This window comes from Agrilus planipennis, unplaced genomic scaffold, assembly GCF_000699045.2.
Source record: "Agrilus planipennis isolate EAB-ADULT unplaced genomic scaffold, Apla_2.0 scaffold352, whole genome shotgun sequence".
In the NCBI taxonomy this organism is placed as follows: domain Eukaryota; kingdom Metazoa; phylum Arthropoda; class Insecta; order Coleoptera; family Buprestidae; genus Agrilus; species Agrilus planipennis.
This window is the reverse complement of record NW_020442457.1, coordinates 77,397-98,002: the sequence shown is the minus strand read 5'-3', so window position 1 is coordinate 98,002 and position 20,606 is coordinate 77,397. Positions and strand designations below refer to the sequence as shown.

At 38.3% G+C, this 20,606-nt stretch overlaps 2 protein-coding genes across 2 annotated transcripts; one reads left to right on the top strand and one right to left on the bottom strand.

The window, feature by feature from the left end:
- The first annotated feature begins 11,203 nt into the window (after positions 1-11,203).
- Positions 11,204-19,072, top strand: LOC112906450. The gene is made up of 3 exons (XM_025980597.1): positions 11,204-11,811; positions 11,871-14,080; positions 18,998-19,072. Exons 1-3 carry the CDS (start codon positions 11,220-11,222, stop codon positions 19,070-19,072), a joined length of 2,877 nt encoding a protein of 958 aa, XP_025836382.1. The 5' UTR covers positions 11,204-11,219.
- An 81-nt stretch (positions 19,073-19,153) lies between these two features.
- LOC108742121 lies at positions 19,154-20,589 on the bottom strand. The gene is made up of 2 exons (XM_018477178.2): positions 19,681-20,589; positions 19,154-19,600 (listed from the first exon to the last, which is right to left on the bottom strand). Exons 1-2 carry the CDS (start codon positions 19,747-19,749, stop codon positions 19,154-19,156), a joined length of 516 nt encoding a protein of 171 aa, XP_018332680.1. The 5' UTR covers positions 19,750-20,589.
- Positions 20,590-20,606: the final 17 nt, after the last annotated feature.

Here is a 20,606-nt window from a genome sequence, read left to right as displayed (position 1 = left end):
CAGGGCGGGTGTGATGTAGCTGAACTTAGTAGCGTTGTAACTCCTGCTGTTGTGAAGTTCTCCTCTACCATCGCAAACCTCAGTTCGGGAGCAGCAGGAATAAAGGGTGGCACACGAACGGCGACGCGATCAATTGATAACGCACTTGTGCCTAACGGTCGGAAGAATTGTTAAAAGACATTTTTCTACACAAAATCATCGCCACAAAAGCGCACAAACGAAAAATTAATGTACTTACAGTTTTTAATGCCATTAATAACACAAAATATAGATAATGTGACTTTCCGTCGGAGGTCACCACTTTAGGGATAGGTAGGTATCACAACAAAATAATACAAATGAAATAAATCGGGACTAATAACTTAACATTATATTTACAATACTGAAAGAATGAAATTAGAAATGAAAAATTGAGAAATAAAACTAGTTGAAGGCTTAGCAGAAGATTAATTGAATTGGTACTTCTTGTGTCATATTAGGCACCACGTACGCTGAAATGACTGTCTCTACATCGTCGATTTTTATTGTAAATGTCGTAGTACTTAGTGTAGAGATTCGTCCCTTCCCAAAGAGAACTGTCTTTGTGTGTTAATCAATTTTTAATGAGAAGGTCTCACTTTCCTGTTTCCCAATAGTTACCTACTACCTAAATCTACATAAGTCAAGGATGGTATCCCATTAACAAATACATTTTTGTAAAATTTGGTGTTTTGTTTATCTACGACTAGTCATATGTTTTCTCTTCTGGTTACTTTCTTTCTTTTCAGAAAACAGTCTTTCTCCAAATGATCCATATGTCTTCAAAAATTGCAGCGTTTGTCTAAAGCTCTACTCTTTGTCTTCCTTCTTTACAATTGTGTGATGTATGACCACTTTTGTGGAATTTAAAACGTAACAGTCGAATTATACCGATTTTTAAGTTACCATGTTTATATTTTTGAGAAGATCCCAGTAAGTGTGAGTACTTTTTGATGGATTAGATGAAACTTTTACACTGCAAAAGTATTTGTACAAGGCTTCAGGGGTTTGGTAATTGCCTCCAATTATGCAAGAAACCGCTTTTTCTTCTGTGATCTCACACTTATTCAATAAGGCTAGTTTCTCGTAATAGTACTTGCAATAGATTTCATCGGTGAGTTTTACTCGTTTCATCATTTCTTACAGGTCTGTGTGGAAATAGTGTTTCGACGGAAAACGTTCCTCTAACTTTTCTTTCTACTCATTCCACGTAAATTTAATAGTTTTCAAACTCTTATGCCATATGGCAGCCATTCCTTGAAGTTTGGACATGGCAAAATAGATGCCTTGTCTGACCAATTAAAAATAACGTGTAATTCATCAATCTTTTTTCACCAATCGGACACTGTTTGATTTTCATCATCTGGTCTGAAAACAGGAATCATATCTCCCTGTGTAGCAGGGGCGCCGACACTGTTTCGTTCTCTGTGTGCGGTCGATTCAATCAGGGTGGTTATAGCGGCTGTTAGACGGTCAATAGAATTATCCGTAGTTCGAGATGAAGAACTTCGTTTACTTCTCGTTACAATTTCGTCACCACAGGACGGAACCTCCGAATCGTGTACTCATGTTTGAGTAGATACACTCAACTATTTTAAAACGACAAAAAAATACCTAAAACTACTCTACTGAAAGTGTCATCTCGGCCATCGACTAGACTTATTTAATTATTATTTTTAACAGTTGAGATGAATTGGGTAATTTATTCTACTTTTGAATTTTTTGTAGGGGGTATTTAGATTATTTATGAAAAATATTCAAATGATAATACTAATTTATATGATTTATTTTATGTCGAACAAAACTAAATCTANTTTTCAGAAAACACAACAGGTTAAATAAGAAGCAGAGTTTTTAATACTCACTGATCATATTTTAGGGCAAGAAGAACCGTTAGCTCCCTAAATTTTAAGAACAGAAAATTGGTTTCTATATCCCAAAAGATGTGAGTGAGGTTCTTTGGCATTAGCCCGTCTTCACTTGCTCAAAGTTACCAGTGCAAACTGAGAAGACCAGGAAAATAATAATAATTTATTCAATAAACGGGAATACTCCCTTTTTACATAAGGACATTAATATAATATATTCGCTCAGTACAAACTCTCTTTGACAAAAATAAAATTAATTGTATAAATAGTATCACAGCAATATAATTAACTAAGAAGACTAAGAAAAGCAGCCAAAAGTATATCAAAAAAGAAAGCAATTAATAATACACATAGAACCATAATCAATGACAAAATCTAAAATTGATACAGATTAATTATGAATTTAGAATACGAAGACAAAGATACAGAAAATATATCGACACTTTCAGATATTAAATTTCCTAGTTTGTGCAGTCGACTCTGCAGACTGTTTGCCGCTGAAGTTGTACGAGAAATAGGAATAACAAAAAGTTGATTACGGCGAACTTGTCTGGAGGGAACATGAAAATTGATATTGGATAACATAGTTGAACAATCAACTAAGCCGTGTAGAATCTTAAATAAAAGTGTCAAATCCGCGATTTTTCTCCTGGTCTCTAGCGATTGAATGTGTAAAAGTTTTTTGATGTTAGTATAATCGTGATCATCGAAACGCATGGGTGTCATATTTACAAAGGCGAGTCTGCGCAAAAAAATTTCGATTAAACCGATTCAAGCATTTTTTTATCAGTCGCAGAGAAAGGAGACCATATTGACGAAGCGTATTCTAATTGAGGTCTGACAAGTGTAATTAAGGTAGACGGATTTCGAAAATGTTGAGAATTACGAAAGATAACACCAAGTAATCTAAGGGCTTTGTTCGGTATTTTGATAATATGAGCGTGAAATGAGCCGTCTGATATAAAAGTAACGCCGATATCAATAGTTTCATCTAACATTAACAGAGATGTTTGTCGAATATGATAGTCAAATAAGACGCATGAGTATTTCTTTTTTTTGGTGTACCGAACGACATGATATTTTGCAACGTTAACTGACATAAAATTGTCATCACACCATCTATCAAAAGACTGCAGATCGTTTTGCAGCAATATCGCATCATCAACCGAGCCGATTTTACGTTATACTTTTGCATCATCCGCGTATAATAAAATTTGACTATGATTAAGATAGGAGCTCAAATCATTAATAAATATCACAAACATCAACGGACCTAAATGTGAGCCTTGCGGGACGCCCGACGTCACCGTGAACTCGTCTGATGTGGCGCCTTTAACTTTGATCAGCTGTTTTCTATTGCACAAAAACGTACTCAACCACGACAAAAGAGGGTTGCCGATTCCAAGTTTCGCAAGCAGTACATCATGTGGAAAGCCTTTGCAAAATTAGTGTACACAACGTCGAGCTGACCGCGATTTTCCAGAGTATCGATAATAACACCTTCGATTGTAGAAAGGTTCGAGACGGTTGATTTTTGTTCAACAAACTCGTGTTGTGTGTCGATTAACAATGATTTAAACGCGTTGTAAACTTGCGGCGTAACTAGCTTTTCGAATAGCTTTGGAATTAAATTTATTATTGAGATAGGTCTGTAGTTAACGATATTAGTTTTGCCACCCGATTTAAAAATAGGATTGACTCTACTCAGTTTCCAAACTTTAGGAAAAATGCCTGTCGTGAGAGATTTGTTGAAAATTATATACAGCGGAATTAATATTGCAAAAACACAGTTTTTTAGAAAGATATTAGGAATTAAATCGGGGCCCGGACCGCTATTTGGTGTCAACTTAATTATGCTCTCAAAAATAGATTCTAATGTAAGATACAGTGGGTTTAAATTGACTGTAGTATCAAAATTCGTTGGCACATAAATTCGGTTGGTAATCGGAGAATAAACACATCGAAAGAAATCAGCAAAAAGGTTACAAGTTACTTTGATGATTTTGAAATGAAACGGTTTCCGGTATAGCATTATCTTGTCGTAGGCTATTTACAAACTTAAAAAATCCCCTTGGATTTGCTCATAAATTACGTTCAGTTTTAGTTCGAATATGAAACCTGGGATTTATGTTTGACTGCTGTTCTATAATAAGAAAATGCTTCATAATCCGCGGGTGATCTTGTGGCCTTAAACCGTTTGTGCGCCTTCTTTTTTTCAATTACAAGATATTTCAGATCGTTAGAGAACCAATCAGAAAAAGTGTCCAACTTAACTCGCTTCCACGGTACAAATCTACTAATACCATCGTTCAGAATTTCCATAAAACAGTTAACATCGGTGTTTATATTCTCATGTGATAAAATAGAATACTAATCAATTAAGTTAAGAAAATACACACAAAAGTTAACTGCACTGGGTGTGTAACGTTATCCGATGACAGGGGACAGATGCCAATGGGAGGCGGGTGATACAGATCAATATCAATCAATACATCTATTGCACGTCGTATATCGATGTCGTGAATCGTACTAAACACAAGATTTAAAGTCGATTGATAGCTGTTAAAGACGTTATTTAATTGAAATAAGTTTAGATAGTTAATACAGTATAAAAGCGTTTCACAACATTTTTTAGTTAACGAAGATGTAACTGATACAAGTGTTTAGAACAAAACGAAGAATCGATCCACTTAACATGTGGGAGATTAAAATCACCAGCTACAATAAAGTCTGCATCACAAAAGTTACATTTAAGTTCGACAAGAGATTTACTACATTTTTCATAAACTTGCTCTGAGCTATTTGGTTGGATATAAACTGCGCTAATGACAAGTTGAGAATCGCCGTGAAATAATAAAATGCTAATTTGTTCATAGAGATCGTCGCACGATACAATAAATTGACAACGAAGATTAGCTTTCACTGCGATAAGCACGCCACCTCCCCAACTATTTTCACTCGCCGTCTTGCGATCACATCTGAAAAAGTTATAGCCTGAGTAGGCTAGTTCCGACGATAAAATACCCGGGTACAGCCAAGACTCAGTTAAAATAATAACATCGTAATCACAGACAGCTTCAGTTTTGGGGGCCCTGACGTTTTGGTAGTACAGAGAGAGGTTGACTTTTATTGAGTATTCCCGCGCGGCACGTTTTTTGAGACAATGGTTGGAATTTGGTTTACATATGTGATAGTGAGATTCTTTTCACCATCCTGAATGATTTTTTGTAGTGTTGCTCGAACGTTGTTGAGATGTTCGCGTTCACACTGTGTTTCATCATTCTTCACAACAATACCCTCGTCAGACAAGGATTTTTTGTTTTGAGTGAGTAAAGTGAGAGACAAGCAAGGTAGTAAGACGTTTGATTAAAACGGTATATTTCATTTAGACGTAGAGCATTTTTGCTCAAAAAAGACGGAAGATGTATTTATGGTGATTACACGAAGACGTATGTATTTTGGAAGACGCGATACATTGAATATTGTATATAAATTGTATGCTGTTTATATTCATTATTATGTTTATTATATATGTATTCAACTACCTGGAGCCTTTTATTAAACAACCCCTAGACAAGTGAAAAAGCCTACATTATAAGCATTGTTTGATGATTTTGAACCATGCCAGCATATAGAGGAGGCTGAAGTCATCTGTGAGAGTGATGTAGTTTTATCAGAAGCAAGTGAAAAAAAATCTAAACACAATGATGTAGAGCTAGACACGTGCCTTGGTTCAGGTACCTAAAGAACCAAATTCTCAACAAAATAATATGGATTATGGAAAAAAGCATGCTGATTAAGTTCCAATGGAACGCAATGGGATTTCCATTGCGTTCAGCAAGGGTAATGCCATTGCGTTCAGCAATGGAAATCCCATTGAGTTCGGGAATGGGAATCCCATTAGCAATTCTCCATTTATTACCATTAATTATTATCAGTGGTAATTAAATGACATTTTTTTAATGGAAATTGAATGGAAATTTTTCTTACGGGACTCCTCCACACATTCCTTTGCGATGGATGGCCAGGCTTTTTCTCTGTTCTCGTACATTCCTGCCGCCGTGAACATCAATTTAATGTTTTTGAATTTTAGGGCCTTAGGATCCCGCTGATTTTCGGGGTTTCCCCTGTAGGCCTTGCAGTCTTGGGGTGCCTGGGCTCGTGGACGCTCGGGTTGCTGATGACTTTGGTCTGCCATCACTTGTGGTTAGTCTATTTTAACTGAAAATAGTAAAGAAACGTTTTGTGATCTATTTTAACTAAAAATAGTACAGAAGCTTTTGGTTTAGTTTGGGTTGCGTTACGAGAAGCTTCTCTCCAGCACTAGAAAAATGAGGACCTTCTGTGTTTTTTTATGTTTTTTGTTTAGATTATACTCGAGGAGGGGAAATCTTCAAAAGACACCCCCTGAAGGGAGGTAGTGTCGGATTCTTACCGACTAAAACCCCTCCTCGATCGGGGAGATAAACCCTGTGGGTTGCTCATCCCCAGGGAGAAATTGGAAGGCTGGGGATTGGGGAGTGTGGGTGGAAGGGAGTACTGCGGAGGAAACCGAAGTAGGTGGTCCACCTCTGAAGTGCTGGATGGACACTCGCGCTAAAAAGCGAAGCTAGAAGGTAGAAGTGAGCGGAAGAGGGCGGCTCATTGTAGAAGGTGACAGGGCCTTCGGAAAAGGTCCTTGGGTTTCGGTGCGAAGTTGGAGAGTGCCGAGATGGTGGGGTTTGGGTGGCCTGACACTGGAGCTTGAGATTTGTCGCGAATGTGATTGCAGCCTCTGGGAGAGAAGGTAAACCGGTTTCAATCAGAATTTGGTAGATTCTGACGAACCAGGGGTAGTTATGTGCGGAGCGAAGAATCCGTATGTATGTAACTTGCAAAGCTTTCAGGCGATGGGGTAGGGCACAGCCCCAGACGGGAATGGCATAAGAGCAAATGCTCCTGATAATTGCGTTAAACGCACGGGAGATGGTGTTATTACGAAGGAAAGGTTTAAGTGCGATGAATGCACCCAGAGCCTTGTTACGGGACGCTTTAATGTGGAGCCGCCAGTTTAGGCATCTGTCTAAGACGTGACTATCGTGACTAAAGGGGTAGCCGTCGAGAAGTAGTGGCTAAAGGCGTAGCCGACTAGTGGTTTCCAGTAGCTAAAGGCGTAGCCGACTGGTAGTGGTGAGTAGCTAAGAGGGTAGCCGACTAACTTTCTGTTTTTTTTTGTGCCATTGGCGAGAGGGGAAACCTTCAAAAGGCACCACGCAATTGGTTCTATATGCGTGGTAGTGTGAGATTTTTACTCACTAAAACCCCTCGTTCTTCAAGTCCCAGTACTATGACTTCTCCTTGAAATCTGTAACAGATACTTTCATGTGTGTTGGTTAATGAAATAACTTAGAACCATCGTTTGTCTGTAAAGGGGACAAATGAGCCATATGGTTCTGGACATCTGGAACATGATAAGAGTTATGCGTACACTACGCATATGCGTCATATACTAAAATGGTATACGCGACTGGTTGAGTACAATATATATAGGAATAAATAAATATATATATAATCTATAAATAAATAATGTCATAACAAGTAACAATAATAAATAAAATGTACATCTATTTGTGAGGTTAATATATACTGTTAGAGGATTAATACGAAATGGTTAGTACGTGTCTTGTTGAGCAACGACCTGGTTATGTCGGTTAAGATATGTTATAAGTTAGTTTATCATGGCCATTTTGGGTCGCTTGTGCTTGTAAGGCACGTGCTCGTTGTAGCTTACCATTTCGCGTACCAGCGCGTTCTGGTGGGCTTGGCGGGTTACGAAGGCCTTGGTTGCTGTCTTTTGGAGTAGGTCCTTTACCCATGGTACTTGTAAGTCCTGGTGTAGCGTCGCATTTGAAACGAACCACGGAGCATTCACGACAAGCCTCAATGCCTTGTTTTGCACAACTTGGAGTTTATTCAAGTGTGTCTTGGCAGCGTATGAGAACGCAGGTGCGGCGTACGTCATAATCGGTCTAATGACCGATGTGTACAACCGAAGTTTGTTTTTGAGGCTGAGCTTGCTCCTGCGGTTCATCAGAGGAAACAAGAGGGACATCACTGCCGCTGCATTATGAGTGCAATAGTCGGTGTGATGTTTACAGGTTAACCCCCTATCTAGTTTGACACCGAGGTACTTAACGTCGGTTTTCCATGGGATCGGACGTCCGAAGGGAGTGACGCTTCCTGCCGGAACTTGTTGTCGTTTGGTAAGGAAAATAGCGCAGCTCTTTTCTGGGTTCACTGCTATTCGCCAGCTTCTGAACCACTTCTCCAGTTTGTTGGCAGATTCTTGTAGCCTGTTGGTGATCACGTGTGGCGCTATAGATTTTGTCATTATAGCGGTGTCGTCGGCATACAGCGCAAGGGCGGTGCCANACGTCGGAGACGTCTTCGCCACACTATTCCGCCGGATCCCCAGCTTCTTCCTACCCGCTGCCATACTCGTTATGCTTGAGGCAACCGATAACGTCGCCATAGTGGTGACGACTCCAACTATTTCAAACTTCAAAACGAAATATAATTGTTTTAAAATATTACACAATTAATACAAAATAATTTTACTAAATATTTCATTCTACTTACAGCACCCGCCCTAAACTTCCCGAAACGGGACTTCGGCACTGCCGGCTTCCTTACATCTTTACCAACCATTCTTTTTAAAATATTACCGTCCACTTCACGCAACGTTCTAAAACAGAATGAGACAACGCTCTCCGCTTACCAACTACTCCCCGCTTACCCCGCACCCTCCTTCTACACAAGTTTTCCGCCTCTCAACCACCATCGGAATGTGGTTTGCAGACGTGACGTCATCTACACAGTTAACACCTGCGTTTTCGCGTACTACGCATGCGTCGATTACTCTATCATGCTAATCCTCATGAGCTAATGTTGTGCTCACGTTCTCCGTATACGCATGCGTCAGAAATCTTTGTCACGAATGTTCGCGAGTATGGTTGTTCACTCAACGAAGCTACGCTCATGAATTTTCTGTAAACTGCCTTCCAATTTACGTGTGGTGTAAATTAATAACATACTATCAACTATTAATTATTTATAATATATTTATGAAATACACATTTACTACATTGTCAGCTTCAACCACTTTACTAAACACTATAATTTCCCCTCTTTCCACTATCTTCTGCCTCACTCAATCTACATCGAACAACTTCCTTTTTTCACATCGTTTGGAAAAGATGTCCTACCACCACATCGATACGTACCGTTTCTTACACAACCTAACAATAATTCTACAATCTGTAATTTTACGTTCGTCGATGAATCCCCCGTGAAGCCTGGCTGCAGTATACTTGCATCACACATATCTCCTGTTGTCAGTGGTCTTCCGCATTCGTAACAATGGTGATGATGTCTACCGTGAACATGTAATACGAACACGAACACTAAATCCTCACATTTACAAACCTCCTCCCCTACACCGTCTTCTTCGTAGCAACTGCTACACAACACCAACGTTGTATTTTCATGTAAGTTTAACAACACCTTCCCTTCGGTACACGTGTATTCGTTAATGTTGTCACACACACTACGTCTCAGAATATGTTCCAATGAACAATTATTTTCCATCGTATATTTATGCTGCACATAACCCTTCTTTATACGTCTTTCGCTATTATCGCATCTGTCACCGTTGACTGGCAAAAACTGTCGGTAATTATTCTCAATATTTAAACCAGATCGCCATGACTGTATCCACTCCTCCTCACATACGTCCGCTCCGAAGTCTGTGCGATACAATATTGGTAGCACACTGACTTCTATACCATTAAATAATCTTAATGAACGGTTCTCGAACCACGATGTTCTACAAACGAATCCCATGCTGCCCACACCGTTACTGATTACACAATACATTTTTCCTTCCATATTAAGAACTCTGCAGATCCTCGCTTCCCCCACTTTCTTCTTCTCCCTCCTCCAATTCATCTCACCCTACTCATACCACACTCCTCCAAATCATATAAATTCCCACATCTTCTATTGCTTCAGCAGAAGACTTCTGCTCTTCCAAATATCAACATGTACTACCACATAATTTTCAAAGGTACACAACTGCAAACTACAACGGCACCCTTCAACATCGTCCACACTGATGCTTGGACCAATTTCAATGAAGTGGTGACAGCATGGATCGTTTATAGCAAACAAAGACTAGTTCCTTTTTGTCAACACATAGAACACTACCTCCGTAATGTAAATGTGGAAGGGGTCGTTACCGTACACTACGTCGCATACGGAATTATAACTATTAAACATTTCTATAGTTCTTAATTAAATTAAGTTATTTAAATAAATGTAATGTTTATAATTTATGGTAATTATTTTAAAAATATATGTAACTTTTATAATAAACTTTATACCAACTACACCTTTTTCTTATTTTTCGTACACCTCCAATACAGTGAACTTGAAAGTATTGAACAATAATATTGGGAACAAAAAAATATTTCTTCAATCACATATATATAACTGAATTACACATCATCATTCCTTCGAGAGAAAATTATTAAATAAAATCATCTTACAATACAATCATTTATTTTATATTACTATATTTACAATATTAATTAAATATGTTCAACAATTGTGTTTGCAATTCATTTAACTTCTGCTCCACCTCTTCCACTCTCTTTCTACCTTCCACCACCATTCTACAGCTGCTTTCACGACTTTTCTTCAGATCCTCCAACTCTTTCTCTTTCCGCTTTATTTGTTCCAAAACTGAAGCGTCCTTCATGTCATGGTCCTTTATTTCACCTTCCCGTTTTCGCTTCTCCCGTTGAAGTGTCTTCACTGCTTCTCGCACCTGCTCCACCAGCTTTGAATAATCCAGCGGACCGCTCGATACTCTTCTATTGTATGTCCGCTTCTTAGGCTTCATACTTACGGATTTACCGCCCCCTACCGGCGTACGCGATGTACTAGCCACAGGTACTGCTATCCTTTCCGTTGCTACATCTGCTACACATGATTTTTCTCCACCGACTGTCTTCGTCACCAACTCATCGTTGTGGAAGAACTCTTCCAGCATCGCTGACAGCTCCGATTCGTCCAAGCTAATCACTGACGCATCTGCCGCATCACACTGTCCTAATTCAGCCATTTCACTTATTCTTTTCCTCTATACATGCCTCTTAAATATCTTCAAACCACCCCACCACCCTCACCTACTTTATTTTCTCCCACTCCTTCATATTTTTTACATTGTTAAATCTACTTCGCACACGGTCTTCCTCAGTCTTTCTCGAGACACCTCTGTTACATCTAACCGATATGATTCGTTGTCCCGACTGCGATACGTCCTTTACGCGATCTGATAATTTAAAACGACATCAGAAAGCTTCGTGTCGTAAACGAGTACAGTACCATCCTAATTCCTCGCTACCGAATAAAAAACCGAAATGTGCTACATCTGCCACCTCTTCCGACCGCTGGTGTGAAACGTGTAAAATATATGTTCCTCAATCTTCGTACAACGGTCACCTGCGCACCCTACAGCATAAACAAAATTGTTGTTCACCTCTTGAGGAGGGAATCGGTTTCCTTTCCTCTGCTTTCGCTAGCAGGATTGCTTCGTTTCGTATTACGTCTGCGAAATACCTTCTATCGTATAACGACTTCTTCACCGATGTTCTCGACAAATGCGTGCGTGTTATACGTAATCAGATCCACCTCCACGACACGCTTAAAATAAATCTCGAAGTTTTTGGACGTTACGTGCACGAAACCAAACAGTTGGTTGAAATTAAATCCTTCAACACCAACAACAAAGTTGTGACTCGATCCATCGATCTTCCCAATCTTCTACAAAACTTCTTTGAGATACTTGAGGCTAAAGCGTCAGAATTTCAAGAACGAGAGTCAGGTAACTCATCCTTCTTTAGTATACGTTTCATTTCATTTAACATTTCCCCATTTCTACAGGATGGATTTTAGAAAGGGTTCTTTTCCTTGAAATCAACTTTAACAAGTACAATCCGCTGAGAGCGTCTTCCTACATTCCGTTACCGAAACAAATTTTATTCAAGAAAGCGGTTGTGAATGTGCGAAACGACGATCACGCCTGCTTCGCATGGGCAATTACGTCAGCTCTGTATCCCGCACAAGCGAACCCGCAAAGAACTACTTCCTATCCACATTACTCCCGCACTTTGGACTACGACGGTATCCAATTTCCTATGAAATTAACTGACATACCGAAATTTGAATCGAAGAACCACTGCTCTGTGAATGTCTACGGGACTGAATCCGTTTTGAAAGATGGAAAGTGGACATGGGAAATCGTTGGCCCCCTTTACTACTCACCCATCAAGCGACGGCTACACTTCAATCTGCTCTTGCTCGATGATGATCTAGGAAATAATCATTACTGTTGGATAAAGGACATGTCCCGTTTACTTTCTCAACAACTTTCTAAAACTGGACATCGCAAATTCTTATGCGACGGTTGCCTACAATACTTCTCCACTTTACCTCACCTACATCGTCATCAGCAGCATGACTGTAATCATGTCTACACCAGCCTTCCCAACGGTGATTTCAAGATGGATAAGATGGGTAGGTTTGTCCCCAATCACATTTTAAAATTTGAAAATTATCAGAAACGTATCAAAGTACCATTTGTTGTATACGCAGACTTTGAAACCGTACTGCGACCAATTCACACATGTTTTCATGACCCTAATAAGACTGCCACCACATCCACCCACAAACATCAACCTCATTCCTTTGCTTATTTGATGAAGTGCTCCTTCGATGATTCCCTCTCGAAATTCAGATCGTATCGAGGCCCCGATTGCGCCAATCAATTCGTTACAACTCTCGATCGAGATGTTTCTGATATTTATCATCGATATTTGAAGATCGTTTCTCCCATGATACCCCTGACAGATGAAGAAATACGTCTCTTCTCTGACGCTACCTCTTGCAATATTTGCGAAGAACCCTTTCTGGACGATGACGTCAAGGTGCATGATCATTGTCATTTGACCGGTAAAGTTCGATTAGGAGCTGCTCACTCCAGATGTAATTTAAATTACAAACTACCCAACTTTGTACCTGTTTTTTTCCACAACCTCTCCGGATATGATTGCCACTTGTTTCTAAAGGAAATGGCTGTGAACGATGTTAAATTTACCGTAATAGCTCAAAATAAAGAAAAATACATATCCTTTTCCAAATTATTACGAGTTGATACGGTTCAAACTGAAACAGACGACTCAACACAAAATGTGTTCGTGAAGATTAGATTTCTCGATTCCTATCGTTTCATGGCTTCCTCCCTCGACAAGCTGTCGGATGAACTTGATGCTCATCAATGTTTGCAAGTGAAAAAATACTTTCCCGATCCTAATCACTTTCAACTTATGCGACGAAAAGGTGTTTTCCCTTATTCCTACGTTGATGATGTTGCTAAGCTTGATGAAACAACATTTCCACAGAAAGACGATTTCTTCGATAAATTGACTTCCCTCCCCGTTTCCGATGACGATTACAAAAGAGCTAAAACTGTTTGGAATACTTTTTCATGTTCAACTCTAGGAGAATACTCCGATATCTACTTGAAAACAGATGTTCTTTTGCTAGCTGATGTTTTCGAGAATTTCCGACAAATATGTCTCACCACTTACGACTTAGATCCTGCTCAGTATTACACAGCGCCAGGGCTTGCGTGGGATAGTATGTTAAAATTCACTCGCGTTAGTTTACAACTTCTGACTGATATCGATATGTTAAAATTTTTTCAAAAAGGGGTACGTGGAGGAATAAGTCAATGCGTTCAAAGAATGCACTTCGCTAACAACCCTCACATCCCCGATTACAACGCGTCCGCGCCTACCTCCTACATTATGTATTTGGATGCTACTAATTTGTATGGACATAGTATGAGTCAAGCACTTCCTATTTCCCACTTCCGTTGGCTAACCCAAGCCGAAATTGATGAATTGAATGTTCTCTCTTTACATGCTTCTTCTGAATACGGTTACGTACTTGAAGTAGATGTTGAATATTCCCAACACCTCCATGATTCACATGCTGATCTCCCTTTTTTAGTTGAAAACATTATCTCTCCTGCTAATATGAATGGTAAAGTCAAAAAACTGATACCGAACCTTATGAATAAGACAAAATATGTTCTTCATTATCTTACGCTTCAACAAACCCTTCGTAATGGACTACGATTACTTAAAGTTCACAGAATTATCCAGTTTAAACAGTCCCACTGGCTTAAACATTTCATCGATTTAAATACCCCACAACGTAATTTGTCTGAAAATAAATTTGGGAAATCCTTCTTCAAATTAATGAACAATAGTGTTTTCGGAAAAACAATGGAGAATGTTGATAAACGAGTTGATGTAAAATTAGTCACTCATTGGTAAAATTCTGGGCGCTTTCTTGGTGCGGAAAGTTTAATAGCTAAACCTAATTTCAAAAATTCTGAGATATTCACTCCCAATTTTGTAGCCATTCAGATGAATAAATTATGTATTATTTACGATAAACCTCTCTACGTTTGTTTTACTATCTTAGATTTATCAAAAGTTGTTATGTACGACTTCTACTACACCTTTCTTAAACGAAAATATCAACACAACATTTCCTTGATGTACATGGATTCCGATTCCTTCATTTTGAAAGTGTTCACTGAAAACTTATTATTAATCACTTCGATACTTCCAATTATCCGCGCGAGAATAGTTTCAATATCCCCATTACCTCATCTGTTATCGGTAAATTCAAAGATAAGTTCCCTAATAATCCTATTAAGGCATTTTATGGAGCCGGAGCTAAAGCTTACTGTGTTGAAGCGATTGATCAAATTGTTAAAAAAGCTAAAGGTGTTAAGAAAAACGTTATTAAATTACATCTCGAAATTGATGATTAACTTCGTGTTATTAGGGACGATTCCACCATTATAAAATGTATGAATGTTTTTGTTTCTGACCTTCATACTATGTTCACTCAAATGAAAACTAAAGCAGCTCTTTGCCCTAAAGTCGATAAACGTTTCTTGATTCCAAAAACAACTAATACGCTTCCGTGGGGACATTACAATATAAAAAACTCTGAACATTCTGTCTTAAAGTTGAACAGCAAAATTGATCAATTAATCCAAAATTTTCATCAACCGCACACAGACAATTTAACGGTTGGGGAATATTTTATTCAAAAACTTTTCGAAGCTTCTTCACTTCCAGAAGAATCTATTGATAATATTTACGAAAACCTTACATAACAATAAGTGTATAGGCTATATGTGTATATGTAAATAATGCTTCAATATTATATTTTAAACGTTTATCCTTGCTATTGTTTGTATACTCTCATCTGCTTAAATAAACGTTACAATAACGCTTTGTCTTTAACTAACTTTACAAATTGAATTATCTCTCTGAACGTTGAAACAAAACACGGAATGTTTCTGCTGTTACAATTTATTCTTTTTCTTCTTCTATCCGACTCACCACTGTCTGATGACGATCGTTAATGTTCGGACTTAGTGTATATAGAAGCCGGAACAAATTTATTAGCTTAATACACTTTTCCAAATATTTCGGTTGCGCGTAGTATGCTACATCCATTATTAAATCATCTACACACTTTAGTAGTGTTCTATACGTTTTCTTTACGTTAACGATGGAGAATCTTTTGTTCTTGACCATAACCGATCCGTTTGTCAACATTTCCTTTAGAAAATACACATCGTTTCGCGTGTAATTACTATTTGTTTCATTTAAAATGTCTTGAACATCATCAACGGTTATCACCACTTTTTCACCACATGCTTTTAAAAAATCACTAACGAATGTATCACACCGTCGTTTTATTTCGTATATGAAATACAAAATATCAAACGATGCCTCTTGCGACATTGTTAACCACTTGAATACCTCCTTTGGTACTTCAACACCCAACTTTGAACGCACAACTTTCACTCTATCTAAATCATCGGATAGTATTGCTCTTCGTAAATTCTATTTCTAAATCGTCAGGCTCGCCCTCTTCGTTTACTAAATAACCTGTTATTACAAGTTTATCGTATCCACATTTTAACTCAAATTCTTGTACCACGTTCTCCAACTCTGACGCAACCAAATGTTTTCTCTCAAACAATAAACCGTCTTTGAAAAATTAAAAAACTAACGATCTCAACTGGCTACATTCACCACGTTTAATGTTATTTATAATCACATTTTGGGGAGGGGGTATAAAAATTCGTAAACGTTTTACCATTTATAAATACAAAAATCTATGACTATATCACAAAGCGTTTCTTTTATGGATCCAGCTATTGTGAGATTGGTCGAGTCCTAACCATTTCACGTAAACCATATCACCTTTACGTCTTAATACTCGCTCCACCAAAAAAACGTCTGGATATGCAGCTTTCTGTAATTCCATACCATAAAATCCTCCTTTTATGTCTTCCCCTTTATCGTCCTTTAAGTAGTACATGATCGGATCAGACAATTTTATACGGCTTATTGTAAATAGTTCGTTGGACCAATTCGGTGTATAACCTTTGCTAAACGATTCACGATATTTACTTATTCGTACCCGGTCCCCCACTTTAAACTGAATTCTTCGTAAATCCACCTTTTTCGGATTGTTGTAAATACTTTTCAAAAGTGTTTCTTCATTTCGTCTATTGACTTTGCTTGGTTTCATTCCGATGGTTCTGTGAATCTTATTGTTGTATTCACTTACTATATCTTGTAATATATTCAACCATTTGTAGGATCCTTGTAAACTGAAGCGCTGCCACATTTTTGATTTTAGCGTTCTATTTACCCGTTCCACAACTGATGCTTTCTTTGTGCTATACGTTGAATAATGGTTAATTTTATGTTTCTGCATTACTTTCTTCACTTGTTCGTTATAAAATTCTTTTCCTAGGTTAGTTTGCACATTCTTAGGAATACGTTTATATCTGCTGAAAATTAACTGTAAAGCTCTTCCGACATATTCACTTGTTTTCCGTTTTACTGCTTGAGCCCATACAAATTTTGAGAAAACGTCTATTACAACTAAAATATATCGGAAACCTTTATTTTCTCTCGCATACGGAATCATTTCAACTAAATCGGCTTGATGTAGATCATCCAATCCTTTAACAACTACCTTACGGCGCGAGAAATTAATCCTTGCAGGTTTATGCAGTTCTTTCACAACTTCCTCTTTCACGTAAGACATTCCTTTGTGTTGACGACAACTACACAGACGATGCCTCTGTTGGTTTAGAACTGCTCGATTTTGTACTTCCAGCTGCTGTTTGTTCTAAAGTATCCAATCTTCTTCTTCTTTTTTTAATGACCACCATTTTCACTAACTCCTTTTCCATGTCTTCTATCTTTTTATTGCTTACTTTAATTTCTTTCTCTGCAAATTCCATAACTTTCTTGCACTCATCTTTAATCAATGTCTTTATTAATTCGATGCTCACATCTATATCTCTTTTTATGTTTGTCACAATGTCGCTCTTTAGTTTCTTCGACAATTCTTCGTCACCTTTTCTAGCAAATGTTTCTACATTTTTACATTCCAATGTAATTTTTGCTGAAAGGGTGTCCATGATTATGACGCCATTCTTTTCTATCACATCATTAACCATTTTTGTTATTTGCTTATCCCTATCATTATTATAATTTTCATTTTCTCTTCCCATATTTTTAATTAATATATCCATTTTATCATTAAATGTTTTCATCATCTTTTGATCACTTTTGGAGACAAGTGTTTTTAATTCTTCTCGTAAATCCTTCATCTTCCTATCTCCTTCACTGACAGCGCTATCCTTTACTCTTTCACATTCTATTCTGATATGTTCTTTTGTTAACCTATCCTTTTCATCTACATATTGTTTTGTAGCTGCATGAAAGCCAGTTGTAGGCTCATTCAAGTGTATAATACGTTTATTAGCCACGTCAACAAAATACAATACTTTGTCGAATGCCTTTCTAATATTCACTACATCATCTTGAGATAAAAGAAGTTTCAGCTTCTTCTCCAAAAATCGTACATTAACAGCATCATGCTCCTGCTGAGGGTCCCCGATTCTTGTTAAGCGGTTATGATTAAAATCGTGAACATTGCTAAATGCTTGCGAATATGATCGTTTTTTTTTTTTTTAAAGCACGTCCGAACTTATCGTTCGCCATTATCTAACTAACCACCCCCATAAATCGTTTATTCGATTATATTAGACTCCCGCAACTTTTCTAAAATTGATTGCATTTCGTTTTCATGATTTGTGTTGCCTACTTGTTGAGAAGCAACCAATAACTTTAAACGATCACACAATTCATTAACATCATCAAAATATTTGTATTCTATCGGTTTTTCGTTGTAAGTCAACAACGATAAGCCTCCACCTTTAGAAGGCTTCGTTGTTTGTTGCCTTAAATTGTATACTGCTCCCGTACGTTTTAATATATCCGCATAGTCTCTCCGTTCTTTAATTGATGTCAGATATTCAGAACTTAATTTAGACAGTTGCTCATATAATCCCACAGTACCTGTGTATTTAAATTTTCCATCTATTACGACGTCTGGTCCAACAAAATCTATTTCAGAATCACCGATAAAAAATTTATTTGTGTCCCATTCGTATCGAACTTTGTCAAGACGGGGATTCACAACGTCAGTGTTAAATCTAACACCTTCATAGTCTTTAATAATTCCCTCTATATAGTCACGAGGTAGAGGATCGAATTCCTCCAAATATTCTCCAAATCGAGAGCTATTGATATAATCTATATATGCTTTTTTTAATTGTTCGAACTCACTGTCATCCCTTCTTGGGTCAACTTNATATATAATCTATAAATAAATAATGTCATAACAAGTAACAATAATAAATAAAATGTACATCTATTTGTTAGGTTAATAAATACTGTTAGAGGATTAATACGAAATGGTTAGTACGTCATCCCAAAAAAATCAAGCTCTTTGCCCCAAACTTCATAGCCAACAGAAGGGATCGTGAAAACTACAGACTCGTTAGAAGCAGTTGCCATTGAAATCATTTCAACTTTCGGCCCTGTCAGAATTATCTCATTATATTCCCCCCAAACGAAGAGGATCATTCAAACGTCCCCCTTCTACCCCCAGCAAACGTGTGAACTATCGTCGCAGGCGATCTCAATGCCAAATTATATCGTTGCGCCATACCTTGTCAAAAGCCTTGGAAACGTCGATAAAAATCACCCCTGTTGGCTGCTTGCGGTTGTAGCCGGATATAGCATACTCGACCACACTGACGTCAGTGCCTCCATCTTTTCTTGCACATGATGAGCACTTACCATGACACCTTCTAAACGCTCCATCTCCTGTGAAGGCGTCATGGGGGTGTCGGGCAGAGGTGATACAGGTGATATACACCACAGAGGCATCGTCACATCTATGGCACATGTACCCATCAACTGGTCCCGTTGTGCCAATGTTGGAGCCGTCGTCGTCGGTGGAGGCAGCGTTTCTGCTGGGGTCACCGTGCTTATGGTGGGCCTCGTCCCCGAACCGCTCCACGTCGGAGACGTCTTTGCCACACTATTCCGCCGGATTCCCAGCTTCTTCTTACCCGCTGCCATAGTCGTTATGGTTGAGGCGACCGATAACGTCGCCATTGAGGTGACGACTCCAACTATTTCAAACTTCAAAACGAAATATAATTGTTTTAAAATATTACACAATTAATACAAAATAATTTTACTAAGTATTTCATTCTACTTACAGCACCCGCCCTAAACTTCCCGAAACGGGACTTCGGCACTGCCGGCTTCCTTACATCTTTACCAACCATTCTTTTTAAAATATTACCGTCCACTTCACGCAACGTTCTAAAACAGAATGAGACAACGCTCTCCGCTTACCAACTACTCCCCGCTTACCCCGCACCCTCCTTCTACACAAGTTTTCCGCCTCTCAACCACCATCGGAATGTGGTTTGCAGACGTGACGTCATCTACACAGTTAACACCTGCGTTTTCGCGTACTACGCATGCGTCGATTACTCTATCATGCTAATCCTCATGAGCTAATGTTGTGCTCACGTTCTCCGTATACGCATGCGTCAGAAATCTTTGTCACGAATGTTCGCGAGTATGGTTGTTCACTCAACGAAGCTACGCTCATGAATTTTCTGTAAACTGCCTTCCAATTTACGTGTGGTGTAAATTAATAACATACTATCAACTATTAATTATTTATAATATATTTATGAAATACACATTTACTACATTGTCAGCTTCAACCACTTTACTAAACACTATAATTTCCCCTCTTTCCACTATCTTCTGCCTCACTCACTCTACATCGAACAACTTCCTTTTTTTCCCATCGTTTGGAAAAGATGTCCTACCACCACATCGATACGTACCGTTTCTTACACAACCTAACAATAATTCTACAATCTGTAATTTTACGTTCGTCGATGAATCCCCCGTGAAGCCTGGCTGCAGTATACTTGCATCACACATATCTCCTGTTGTCAGTGGTCTTCCGCATTCGTAACAATGGTGATGATGTCTACCGTGAACATGTAATACGAACACGAACACTAAATCCTCACATTTACAAACCTCCTCCCCTACACCGTCTTCTTCGTAGCAACTGCTACACAACACCAACGTTGTATTTTCATGTAAGTTTAACAACACC

What these genes read in the sequence shown, in the direction of transcription:
- LOC112906450 (XM_025980597.1), top strand. Translation starts at nt 11,220, where the DNA reads ATGATTCGTTGTCCCGACTGCGATACGTCCTTTACGCGATCTGATAAT. An exon ending in ATTTCAAGAACGAGAGTCAG is followed by an intron (nt 11,812 to 11,870) that starts GTAACTCATCCT and finishes CCATTTCTACAG; the next exon opens with GATGGATTTTAGAAAGGGTT. An exon ending in TTATGAATAAGACAAAATAT is followed by an intron (nt 14,081 to 18,997) that starts GTTCTTCATTAT and finishes CGGCCCTGTCAG; the next exon opens with AATTATCTCATTATATTCCC.
- LOC108742121 (XM_018477178.2), bottom strand. Translation starts at nt 19,749, where the DNA reads ATGGTTGGTAAAGATGTAAGGAAGCCGGCAGTGCCGAAGTCCCGTTTC. An exon ending in GGAAGTTTAGGGCGGGTGCT is followed by an intron (nt 19,601 to 19,680) that starts GTAAGTAGAATG and finishes TTCGTTTTGAAG; the next exon opens with TTTGAAATAGTTGGAGTCGT.